General features: G+C 33.8%; 1 protein-coding gene across 1 annotated transcript; it reads right to left on the reverse strand.

Moving 5' to 3' along the window:
• Nucleotides 1-7,578: 7,578 nt before the first annotated feature.
• Nucleotides 7,579-12,257, reverse strand: LOC125214170 (nucleobase-ascorbate transporter 12). Its single transcript, XM_048115075.1, has 10 exons — nt 11,485-12,257; nt 11,113-11,210; nt 10,856-11,026; nt 10,078-10,178; nt 9,850-9,985; nt 9,709-9,759; nt 9,327-9,614; nt 8,659-8,893; nt 8,274-8,560; nt 7,579-8,159 (listed from the first exon to the last, which is right to left on the reverse strand). The coding sequence occupies exons 1-10, from the start codon at nt 11,981-11,983 to the stop codon at nt 7,938-7,940; spliced, it is 2,088 nt and encodes a 695-aa protein (XP_047971032.1). The 5' UTR covers nt 11,984-12,257; the 3' UTR covers nt 7,579-7,937.
• Nucleotides 12,258-13,464: the final 1,207 nt, after the last annotated feature.

Below are 13,464 nucleotides of genomic sequence, written 5' to 3' on the forward strand. Positions count from 1 at the left end.
TGGAGATGGGGAAGGGGTTTATATATTGTTTTGGTTTTATCAAATTCCACATTTGCCCCCGCTCAATTTCTTTATATTTCTTTAACATCTTCGTATTTTTAATTAATTTTATTATTTTTTCCATACTTGTAAAGTATTGACTTTGGGTTTTTGGTTTTAATACGACAAGCGTAGCTACAAAATTGCAATTTGTACGATTAAAAATATAATATGCCACATTAGTATTTCAAATATTATCATAAACATCTGCAATTAACTACAAAAATTCAATCAGTATTTACTAGTTATATAGTTCCACTATTTAATTTTTTATTTCAGCATATTGTATTACTCTCTAAAATTTGAAAGGAAGAATCTACATTTCAGTTACGTATTTATGTCATACCTATCCAATCTTATCTATCAACTTCTCAATTTCAAGGTCGAGACAAAAAGGAAACACAAAAGAGGAAAAAATGGAAAAGAGAAAATGGATAAAAGAAGGAAGGAAAAGGCAATAGAAAGGGAGATTGAAATCAAATGAAAAATAAATTTTAAAAAATAAATGTGTCGTGACTTCGCCATATATGCATATTTGGCGTGGTTAAACTGCAACTGAGGTCCGACGATCTCCATTGCGATGAACCTACGTCGTGTCTCCTCAGTTTCGGCGGCATTTAGCGGTTCCATTAGGGATGGTCCAATTTCACACTTTTCCCGCCCAATTTCTCTATTTTTCGTATATTATTTCCTATTTTTATTATATTTTTTTTGTAAAGTTAAGAGACAATAAAGTGAAAAAGAGAAAAGTAAAAAGAGAATACAATAAGAAATAAAATAAATTAAAAGATGAAAAATGAGTTATTTTTATTATTCTAAAAAGAAAATTAATTTTACTATAGTAAACGTTCCAAAATGGAAAAATAACTCAACATTACTATGGAACTAATGAAGTCACTTATTTTGGCATATAGCAGTATACTTTCTAAACTTGAATCTATCTCAAATCCATCCAATTTCATCGAACAATCTTTCATTTTATATGTCAAACAAAAAGAAAAATAGAAAAATGGCAAAATGAAAGAAAATGCAATAGAATGAAAAAGTTAAATTGAAAGAAAAAAGGAAGGAAAAAAAAGGAAATGTATTGTGACTTTGCCATATGTACGACGTTTTGAGGTGTGACGATCTAATGATTGTATAAATGACTCGTAACTGACATGAATTTATCCACTCTACATTTTACTCTTTGTGGTTGTAGATTCTTCATTTTTTGGCCTTACCTTAATAGATAGCAATGAAAATTGAATGCTGTTTAATGAAATCTATTGAAAAATCATTTTTTTTTGTCAAATTAGGTGTTTGGTGAGATTGATTGAATGGCGATAGGGATCACCTAATACTATTCCTACGACATTTCCTACTACCCCACTACTAAATAGACATGTGGTTCCTATTTGACAATAAATAAATCATTTCCCAACACAACCTCTCTCCTCCATCTTTACTCTCCCTAATTCTTCCTTAATATATACGTTTCAATAAATACAAATATAAACCTCTTTCCTCTACCTTATCTCCTATTTTCTCTCTCTACTTTTTAATCTTAATAAAATATTGTATTAATCTTTTATCAGTAAATTTTTTTTTAAATAAAATCTGAAACATTTCTCAGTAAAAACTAAAAACTTTTTATTTGCTATATTAGCTAATAATATTATGTCATTTAGCAATGGAATTAATCTAGAGCACGATAACAATTTTCATCACATTTATTCTAAATTTATGACAATAATATTTTTATTTGAGTACAAATTTGTAACTTGTACTATTTCATCACATTTATTCTATATTTATAACAATAATTTTTTTAGTTGAGCACAAATTTTTAACTTGTACTATAATTTTATAACGTTATATTCTATATTTATGACAATAATTTTTTTAGTTGAGTACAAATTTTTAACTTGTACTATAATTTTATAACGTTATATTCTAAATTTATGATAATAATTTTTTTAGTTGAGTACAAATTTTTAACTTGTACTATAATTTTATAACGTTATAGAACTAAGTTTTATTATTAAAGTAAACTATTTTCCTTACCAATCCTTTCCAAAACAGAGCGGCAGCAACCAAGCTACAAAACCACAGCGTGGAATAGGCAAGGTTGGAAGCTCTTTGTTCAGAAGGAAGGATCGATCAAAGGAACTATCCAAAAATCCAAGTCAGGTTTCGGGCTGCCCTCGAGGACGTGTACAAGAAGTGCCGATTCCTATCAACATGGTGCATCTCTTAGTAGAGGGGCGTGAAAAGGCCGTGGAGACTTTGACCGAATGAATAGGGATCAATTGATAGATGAGGAAGAGAATCCAGGATGAACGCTTTTTTCATTGTAATTCGGGTACCCGCGGGTACCCAAATCCGAAAATTCGGATACCCGAACCCAAAATCTAAAAAATATCATACCCAATACCCGACCCGTATGTGAATTCGGGTACCCTAATACCCGATGCGGGTACCCATAAAACCGGAATTATTATATTTAAAATTTATTCTTTTATATAAATTAAATTGTGGTGAAAATATAAATTATTAAAAATCACACAATACTATACTATTTATTGACTTATTATATAAAATAGACATTAGACGAATAGACACTAATAATTTTAAAATAAAATGTTTTTTTGGTATAAATTGAAACATAAAAAAGATTAAAATAATTTTTTAAGACATTAAATGAACATGTAAATAAAATGGAGAAAGCATAAGTAATTAACTATATATTTTCAAAAGATAACAAATAAAAACATAAATAATGCAACATGAACCGAACACGAATGTAAAGAAGAGAGCAAACGGCAAAAAGAGAGCAGCGGCGGCAGCGTGAAGGAACTTGAAAAAGTGAGGCACACGAAAAATTTATAAATATACATGTGATTAAATAAAGCTACCCTAGATTTACCCTACGAGCCATAGGCCCTATACTAAATAAAAATATTTATCACAAATACATAATTAATCGGGTTTAATCGGGTATTAGTCGGGTACCCTAATACGGGTTTCGGGTACCCTAAACCCGAAAAATCCTAACATTAACAACCCAAACCCGTACCCGAACCCATAATTTCGGGTTTCGGGTACCCAAAATCCGTCGGATATTGGGACTGGGTCGGAAATACCCAAAACCCGCGGATTAAATTTTCAGGCCTAGTTGCCAACAAGTTTTAGTAGCTAGAGTTGTAGGATTATATTGTTTTTTTCAATTATTCTGGCTATTTTATTTTTATTTGCCGAGTGAAACCAAATTATTGGGAAATAGTACTATAAATTTGGGTCCATACAAAAAAAAAATGAAAAAAATGTGTGGGCACACTATAAAAGTCTATGTAATATATACGCGTTAAATGAGTATATTAGTTGATTTTCGTTTTTTTTGTATAAGTTAGTTGATTTTGTTGACATGTCAAAATAATATTTGAAGGGACAATCATTGATTTTATTATCTTTATGTTTCATGCTTTTTGTAATTATCGATTATCAATTATTTTAAAGATACTTTAGATAATTTATATAGACTTTTATATTATAATTTACACTAAATTTGAATAAATTTCAAAATCAATTAATAGAAAAAAAAGTTTAAAAAAAAATCATTGAGGGCTTAAGCTCCTTCCCCGACACACTTGGGTCCATCCATGATACTAAATAGTGAATACTGTCATGATGTGTGAAAGAATAATGCTCGAACTTCCCTTGCTTACTTAAATGCATATGGTTGAAAATTTCAGAAACATTAGAGAATGGACAATATCAAGGATAACTTACAAAAGTTAAAGCACCTTATGGAAAGGTGACCCGACTCGAACCACGTATATTTTTATATAGCCTATTCGTTTGCCTATACTTCCCATTTTATGCGTGTTCGGACTGCCTTGTTTGGGACTAGTTAGGTTATGTGGTGATCTTGGATGTGATTTGTTCTACGTCCTACTTCGTCGGGAGTGCCTCTTGATTTTCTTGAATTATTGTGTGTTGAACCGTATCTCATAGCCTTTTTTTTGGTGTTATTGTTTCCTAATCAAATTTTATAGATCGAAAATTTTTTATTATGTTTTCACAACTTTTATTATGAATGTTGTTGCTTTGTTATTTGTTGTTGATTCCGTACTGCTTCACTATTATGTTCACCAATTTGTTGCTTTTGAAAAATTCTTTTGTATTAGGAAAACACACGTTTTGTTTTTTAAGAGATTTTCTAATCACGTTACTTTCATAAACATTCTATTCTTAATCCCTCACATTGGAATCTCCTAACATAACTTGTATCTAAACACGTTGTAAAATGGGATTCAATTTCTTGAATCATTGGACATGTACTTTTACGTCAATTAAAGTAGGAAAACTTACAAGTTATATCTCTCCTCTGAGTACTCTTCTTTAATTTCTTAATTTAATTAATTAATTTGGTGTGGTTATGTTGCTTATTTGATATTTCCACCAAATCCCTAATTAGGCTATAACATTTCCTTTCATATCTCGAATGAATTTCATCATTTTGTAATTACTTTTTCTTTCCCATTTTTAAAAATCCCTTTTATCTCAAATTCACTTATTTATCGAGATGATGCTTATTTTCAAGTAAATTCATTCTTGAAGATTGTTCAGTGCTTACTTATTGTTGAAGTATTTAATAATTCAATGGCAAGATAACCCAAAGTCTTGAAAAATAAACAATTTCAATGTTGGGAACTTAGTGTGAACATAATAAGAATTTAATACTACTATAATTACCTAACAATAAATGGTTGGTACAAGTAAGTTAACATGTCATCATAAGCATACACCAAATTATAAGCTTATCCTAATAATAATATTTTAATTTTTGGATATTGGTCCTAAAAATCAAATTCTGGGCGAATTTTTGAATTTCCCTTATTTTTAAAAGAGATAAAACATTCACAAACTTTAGTGATTCTTCAATTTTCCCATACTTTCACATTTGTAGACTTCCACCATTTTCTAATCTAAATTTTCAGGCTTTCATCATTTACAAATTATTCCACCAATTTCTTCAATTTCTTCTTCCAACGTTTATAAACTCCATCATTCCAATTCTTCCACCATTTTTACTTATTCCACCACGAATTAACAAATAATGGGCAATGGGGCATGAATTATATATGAGAAGTAAACATAAACTATATATGGTGTAGATCCAAAAGAGAAAAAATTAAAAAGCTTAAAAAGAAATAGCCAACAAGACATAAATTATGGAATAAATTCAAAAGAAATAATAAATTATAAAACGTTGTAGAATTTAAAAGAAATGAAATAGAATAAGTTATATATTACTATTAAAATAAGACGCATTTTCTGTTGGGTTTAAAGATCTTAAAGTTTGTGGATTTTAACCATTTTTATGGTTAAGGAGAGAAATACCATAATCCGTACAAAATTTATAATTTTTTTTATCATGGTTAATTAATAAAACAAAATGATTTGAAAATAAATCACTAGATTGGTCCTTCACAAAAAAAGAGGGTTTTAGATTGGTCCAATGAAAGATTCCACTTTTAGAATAGAGGCAATTAAAGTTTAATGGCCTAAATTAATGTTAGCACAGATTAGAGAAGTGGTATTTGTCAATAAATATAATTAGGTGCTTATTGCTTTGTGTCTCGTCCAACTGTGCTTAATTTCTAACATTTTTGGAAAGTAATTAGTTACTACTCCCTCCGTATTTCAAAAATAAAAAATTTTGAAACGCCACGAGTTTCAATGTAAAATTAGTAAATAAGAGAGATATAGAAAGAAAACTTTGTTAGTAAAAAATGGTTCTCATTTAACTAGAGAGAAGTTTTTTTTTAAAATATAAAATTCTATTTTTAGGGAACAGACCAAAAAGAAAAAAGTTTTTAATTTTGAGGGAACGATGGAGTATTAATTAATAGCCACGTAACTTAGACATAACTATGGGCTCTATATTCAAAATTACTACTACTAAACATTTTTAAAGGTAGCATCATAATGTAGTATTTATTTGTTTTTATATGTCCTAAATCCAATTAAAATTTATTTTATTATATATATTTATGAAAACTAGTAAAAGATGCTACTTAAAATCACGTCTAATATCACTTTCCTTGCCACAGTGGGTTAGAAGTAATTAAGTCTTCAACATAGAAAATGAAAGAAGTTAGAAGAATATTGGTATTAAAAATCAGAGAAAAAAATTCACATTTGTTGACAAAACCAAAAGCTTGCTCCACTAAATCACTTTAAATTCCAGAAAACATTGACCATTAATAGAAGTTTCTTTAAGTTAAACACGCCTTTCATCATACCCACTTTTTTGTCTCTAATTTTTATATGAGTCTCCCCGACTAAAAATAAGCATGCTACACGAATTTTAATAAAAATATTTAAGTAATTATAATTAAGAATATTACTTTAAATCTTAATTATAATGTTAGTAATTAGTAAATAAATAGTAGTTTTGAAGTATTTTAAATAGATAATGAATAAATATAATGCTACTAATTATTAGAAAATGTAATGAAAGTGAAGTGACTGGGTAGAGAATGTCTCATCTAAAAGATAATTACAATAGTAGAACTAACTTATTTTTATCAACGTACTAAAATGAGAAGATAAGGATTTTTTTGGATGGATGAAACATTTTTTTTATCAATAGTCAATCACCTAATACTATAAACTAGAAATCATTTTTAGTTCTTAGATTATGCAAATCTACAGTGAATTCATCTCATCTTGTTAAATTAATTCAAGATCCTGAGTTCGAGTTTTTTCATTTTTTTTTATTTCGTATAATTTCCCGAACAAAGTTATACACGCAACAAGGTAGCGAAACCGGACTAGATCTTTGTAAACTAAGGTTTATAAAGTACTATTTTTATTTTATTTTATGTTCTAAAATGAGGAGTACTATTTTATTTTAGCCGCCGTGTTAGAGTTTATACATTCAAATTTAATATGGAGTACAAAATTACAAACATGCAAACACACACTGACACCCTCTCTCTCATATACACATTGTGTACTTGAGTGTATTTTTTTATGTGTATACATATATAGGTTATATGACTGGTGTTAGGTGTAAAAAGTAATTAAGTGCCTAATATTGACTAGTTCAGATAGTCAAAAGACTCAAACAAGTTGTGTTCTATAATTCTATGTATCAATAATTCATACAATAATGAAAGACTCGTTATTTCGGGGAAATGAGGTCAAGTCGTCCAATTTCAATTCTCTTTATGATTGGTCAACTACTAATAATTTTATTTATAATAAAGTAGGATTTGTTAGGAAGCACGTGCAGCCAGCATGCATGTTGACATAATTGCACGTGCAAAACATACAATATGCTTGACCAATAGACGAAGTTGGTCATTTTTCCAAAAGAAAGAAAAGGAAAAATAGTTTTTTCTAGCTAATAGTTTCATAAATTAAGAGGATTAACAGTATGCATTCACCGCATTGAGATTGTATATTTTTGTAAAATTCATATACTACATGAAACATATTTGTGAAATTCATATTAATCCAAATAGGACGCTTAAACACACAAATAAATACAAATGAAACAACCAAATTCTCAAAATATTAGGCGAATGTCCAATCTTTAGTTCAAAATACACATGCATGTTTTACAATTATAACATTACAACATAGGATTGAACCCCCACCCACACCACCCCCCACTAATTCCCCAAAAAAAGAAAAACAGCAAAAAAAAAAAAAGATGAAAGAATCTGCAATATACACAACCTGAATCCCTCATCTATGCAAGAGCTGATGCTCCCACACAATCCAACCGTCCTCAAAGAATCATTCTATAACTGCAAAATACCAACTACCGATCAATGGCCCCCGACAAAGATCGAATCTTCCGTCCAGCCGGAAAATCGAGCAATCCGTCACGACGACGTCTCTCAGAGGCCAACCCACTTCACCCATCTGAACATTCTGCTAACCCTAAACGGCAGCTCATAGTCTTTACACACGGCAGGTTCCCTTCTCGCGGCCTCGGCTTCCGACCACACGTACACCCCTCGCTCCTGTCGGCTCCCAGGCACCGTGTTGTCTAGAATGAGGGCGAGGAGGAACGCGATCACCATGTGCAGCGACAGCAGCGTGTTCAGAACATAGTTCAGCTGCCACACGACGTGAACTCAGTGTAAACACGATGATTACGAGTAATTTTAAGAAAGGGCAGGGGAGTAATTTTAAGAAAGGGAAGGGGGAAGACGGCAAAAAAAAACTTGTACCCCAGAAGATTTTGTTTGTATGGGACCGTGAGAAGCCACGATGTACGGCTGGAGGTAGCTCGGGACCGAGACGTTGGAGTTTGGAGAGATACCGTACTGCTGAAAGTAGGCCGGGATCGATAGGGAGAAGAACAAGGACAAGCCGACGATGATTATGTTTCTCGAACTCCCTGCTTCGCTGTATCTCAAGTTCGACAATCCCAGCGCGGTGAGCATTGCCCACATAAAGCACAAGAGAGCTGCAACGATGACTTGAGGTATCGATGCAATGAAACCCCCAACTTTACCTGTTGCAGGCAACCACAAATGAGAGAACGTTCGTTCATAGACTGGAAAGACGAAGACGAGCATAAGATTATTAGGTTTTATGGATTAGAAAGCATACCGATGAGGGATAGGGCAATCAATATGCACGCGCCCAATTGGACTGCTTTGCGACTGCCCATTTTGGTTACAGCAATGGTGTGAACATTCTCTGTCAAAGTCGTTGAGCCGGTTCCTGTGCCCCACAGGCCAGCCAAGATGCTAGAGAGACCTTCGAGACCGATTCCCCGACTCAATACACCTGCTGTCGGAGGTCTAGAAGCCACCAACAATGATGATGCATGATATGAACCGACCTGGGAATTGGGAAAACCCAATCAATTCTAGAAAATTAGATCTTATATTAACTTTCTAAAATATGATACAGTCTAAATAAGGAGCTAAGTTCTAGAAAGATCTATAAACAATGTCTCTAAGCAAGAATCTAGCATTACGGATAAAAGTTCAACTACATATAAAAACATAATTGTACTAATTTTATGAAAATCACTCACAGACATGCCACTTCTTTATCTCGTCTCGAATGCAAAAAGAAACAAAATCCTCACATGAATCGAAGAAGATATAAACAGATGCGGTAATCGCCTTCTCAAAAATCAGACGGAGCAAATCAAACTAACCATATATTGCAGTGGATGAAAATAACACAATTTGTTGGGATGGGGCTATAATTGCAAATGGGCCTACATGGTATCAACATAAAACCAAGAGAAAACAGAGCAGACTTACAGAATCGACTGATGAAATTATAGACACCACACACATGACGAGGGCCATGTTCCAGTGAAAGACGGGTGTTCCCCACTGTAATGGGTAAGGAAACCGAAACCAAGGTGCAGATTTCAATGCTTGGGTGGTATCGACTCGACAACTTTTCATCCTTGAAACATGCCTCCTGCAGTGGTCCGATATTATATTTGAAGCCGGTATGTTTGCATCACAACCTTTGTAGTTATATACTCCAGATTCTGTCAGAAGGAAGGCTGTAGCCCATGTAATAAACAGACCGAGTGGAACCTGGGTTCACATATGCAGAAACTGGATTAAAACATTTTTTTGCAAAAAAAGGTGGTGAAAATAGAATAGACAAGCAAAGGAATATAAGATTTACCGCATAAATTAGGAATACGCGATGGCCCAAGATCGATACTTTACGGAGGTACTGCAAAAGAAGTAGCACATCACAACAATTTCCATAGCAAATGGAACAAAGGGGAAAGAACTTCATTCAAACTCTAGTCAACAAACTTACAAGGGAAAACACAACAACTAATAATATCTGCACCGCGCCAATCTCAATACAAGTGCCAACCCTTGGGAAGCCGTAGCTGTAGAACGAGAGCCCAACAGCTGCAACTGTAGGGGCCACAACAACTGGGTTTATTAACCTGAAACGAAGAAAAATGAACACGTCTATGGTGAGTTATTGGCATATGAGATCAAGATCACATCATGTACCACACTTGAAAAAAGCATATACCTTACAAATATTGACATCAAACCACTGTACCCCAAGAAGGCTTGAAAGGCAGAACCAATAATTACAGCACCCTGTAGTTCCTTCATTATATGCTTGAAATTCTGCCGTTTTGAACATTCATTCATCAGGAAAGAGCAGCACAATAGATCAACTTGTCAAAATTCTACTAGTTTCAGACAATGATTTGACATAACATTTCAGCACCTACAAATGTTAAGTCAGTTTTATTGCAAAATATAGTACAGGCAGCTCCACTATTTCATTTGACAAAGTCTCATTAGTCATTACTTCTGTCTTTTTTAGGGTAAAGTCAGCTTAAAGGACTTGATCTACAATCATAACCTAGAAGACTTTGTTATGTTAATGCCTAGGCAGCACCTTCTCTCAAAAACATCAAGCACTTCTCAACTCTCAAGACATAAAAAAATAGAAGTTCTACTAATTCGAAATTGACGATCTCCAAGTACAAATATCAGGCAGAAACATCTCCCTTCGTATTATTAGTAACATACGGAGTATATACTTATGAGAATCTACTTGATACTTCTCATGAGATGTACCCTATAATATTTATAGCTTCTAAGAGGAGTACATTAGTTGCAAACCTAGCAAACAAAGCTATAAGATACCTGAAAATGTGTTAACAATACTATCAAGTTTGTGTAGTGTGATCGATATTTAGACAGAGAACTTCAGAAAATTCCTTTTTATCTACCAAAAGAATAAACTAGAAATGAAAGGAGCTTGATAAATAAGCAACCAAGCCCAAAATACATACATTTCCATTAAGTCCCAAAAATTCAGGAGAGTTGATAATCGCAAGTGCAGGTGCTAGATAAACGAATGAAGGGCCCTGTATCAAGGGCAATCTCGAGCCAAACGATATATGTAAAAGCGTTGTCACTCCTGATATGAATAGCACTGTGGAGACTACATTAGCCGTATCTTCCTACACAAAAGACCACAATTAGTTCAGCCCTCTGAAAAACATAAATTCAAGTAAAACAAACTATGAAATGAACTATAGGTGCTCACATGGCTTCCACCCATTGCCGGAACCAAGACAAGCGGGATAAGTATCAACGAACCCAACATAGAAAGAAAATGCTGAAATCCATAGAGCCCAATGGGAACTGAAGTAACAAGAAACCAGCAGAGATTATTATTTTTCAAACGGTGATCACATAAACACAGCCAATAGGCAACAGATTATACACACTAATTTTCATCTCTACTTGAACTCCAATGATTAGAGGTCGAATTAAGCTCCAAAGTCATCAAGATTGAATCCTTTTGGCATGGTCAATTAATTCATCATCCTAATTGGTCACCAGAGCATCGAATATTCCATTCTAGCATGAAAAAGATACTAAGCATTCAAAAACCCTAAATTGAGAGCTCACTCACCAAGACCAGGAGAATCTCTCAATTCATACTTCATATGCGACTGCCTCGATATAAATCCATCATCATCCAACACCGACTGCGGCAGCACATCCGCCTCCTCATTCCTAACCGCCCTCCGGCTTCCCTCCCCCGCCGCCGCCGTCTGCCCATTCACCCCCAAATTTTTTCCCCCATCCGAATCCCTCCGCTTCCTCACCGGCGGCGGAAGCTCCTTCTCCCTCTCCTTCCGCTCCTTCTCCTTCTCCTCCTTCGCCCTATCCTTCGCAGCAGCAGCCTCCCCGTTCGGAGCAGGCCGCGGCCGCCCCGCCTCGAGGTCCAGGCTCGAATTCGGCGGCTTCGGCGGCGGAAGGGCGGAAATTTGGCCGGAATCGCTGGCATTGGTCTCGCCGGAGAATTTAGGGCGGAATCCGGTGCGTTTGGCCCATGAGGACGGCGGCATTGCGGCGGAATCCGGCCCCGGCGGTGGCGGTGGCCGCTTGTTGGTGTCCGAGCTGGCCATTGATTGATTGAGAGAGAGGGAGAGAGAGCTAGCAAGCTACAAAGGCATAGCTGCTTAATTGAGAAAGAGAGCACATAAAATTGGGGGGAGAAAGAGGGGAAAGGGGGAGTAGATCTGCGGAGATGGTTAGGGTTTTAGAGTGAAGGAGGGAAAGAAAGATCTGTAGCTTTGAAGTGCAGAGAGAGATGGAGTGTGTGTGGTGAGTGTGTGAGAGAGAAAGAGTGAGAAGTAGGAGTAAAGGAATGGGACAACCGCGTTTACTGTGTATATCCTTTCTCTCTCATCTTCTTCTCCAAATCTATCCGAATAATCAATTTTTATCATTTTATTATTATGGACAATATTTTTTTTTAATTTTCCATTTTTATACTGTATACACTATTCACCAAGTCGATAACGATTAATAATATTTCTTAATAAAATATGATGGTGAGTCTTGAAATATCTATAAATTTTTGTAAGTATAAAGATTTTAATACATAATTAATAGTGCTGACTGAGAGAAAGATAAATGGATTGAAAGAAAAAATTATAAAAATAATATAATGAATTGTAGGATTCATTATATTTATAAAAAAATGATCTAAAATAAAAATAGTTTAGAGCATTCCCAATGGGTTCCCTTAAAACTCCCTTATTTCTCCCTTATTTCTGCCACATCAGCGCCACATCAGCACCATAATTTATCCTCAGTTTTTAGCAACTTTTAGCCAACTACTCCAATGGTTTCTCCCTTATTTCTCCCTAACTCAACATTTCATTTTTACAAATTTAGCCGTTTAAAAAAAAAAAACGCCGAATTATCGCCGAATCGCGCCCACAGTGGGCGGCGATGATTCGCCGGATGGCGTTAAATCGGGAGAAAAATCGCCGATTTTTCGCCGAATTCCTTTCATTGGTCGGCGAAAACTCGGCGATTTTCGGCGAAAAATCGCCGAGTTTTCGCCGACGCCATTGGGAGTGCTCTTATATCTTCAAGAGACTGAAGGTAGTAGAATTTTGTAATAAGTTTTAGAGATAAATTATTACAAAAGTTTTAAAATTTGGTCAAATTTGCTTATCTTGCTAAAAATCAATTAGAAAAACTAAAAAAATTAGGTTAGCTAATAATTATTACTATATAGTGAAATTTTCGATCTGTCTTCTTGTAGTATGATGTTTATATTTTTCAAACAAACGATATCATTTTCTTTATTAATAATTGATATTTTATAACTCACTAATCATGATGTTAACGTATAATTTTTTGCTGTCGTATTAGATACGATTTTGAAAAAAAAAATTTGGCATAGGATAATCAAGAATAAACGTAACTTTATAGTTTTGTATACTATTTTTAAAATTATGAGACAACCAAAATTTGACCAGATTTTATAATAATTAATATTCTTTTATAAATATTTATTAAAATGACACTATAATTTGACTATAATTTGGCTGCATAATTTCAGCATTTTTATACATTTTCTAAACGGGATTCT

The sequence above is a fragment of the Salvia hispanica genome, chromosome 3 (genome assembly GCF_023119035.1).
Source record: "Salvia hispanica cultivar TCC Black 2014 chromosome 3, UniMelb_Shisp_WGS_1.0, whole genome shotgun sequence".
NCBI classification, from domain to species: Eukaryota; Viridiplantae; Streptophyta; class Magnoliopsida; order Lamiales; family Lamiaceae; genus Salvia; species Salvia hispanica.

Excerpts from the sequence above, each read along its gene's own strand:
- LOC125214170 (XM_048115075.1), bottom strand. The coding sequence starts at position 11,983 with ATGGCCAGCTCGGACACCAACAAGCGGCCACCGCCACCGCCGGGGCCG. Across the intron at positions 11,211-11,484 it reads GAGAGATTCTCCTGGTCTTG|TTCCCATTGGGCTCTATGGA; the intron begins GTGAGTGAGCTC and ends TTGTTACTTCAG. Across the intron at positions 9,986-10,077 it reads TTGATGTCAATATTTGTAAG|GTTAATAAACCCAGTTGTTG; the intron begins GTATATGCTTTT and ends TCTTCGTTTCAG.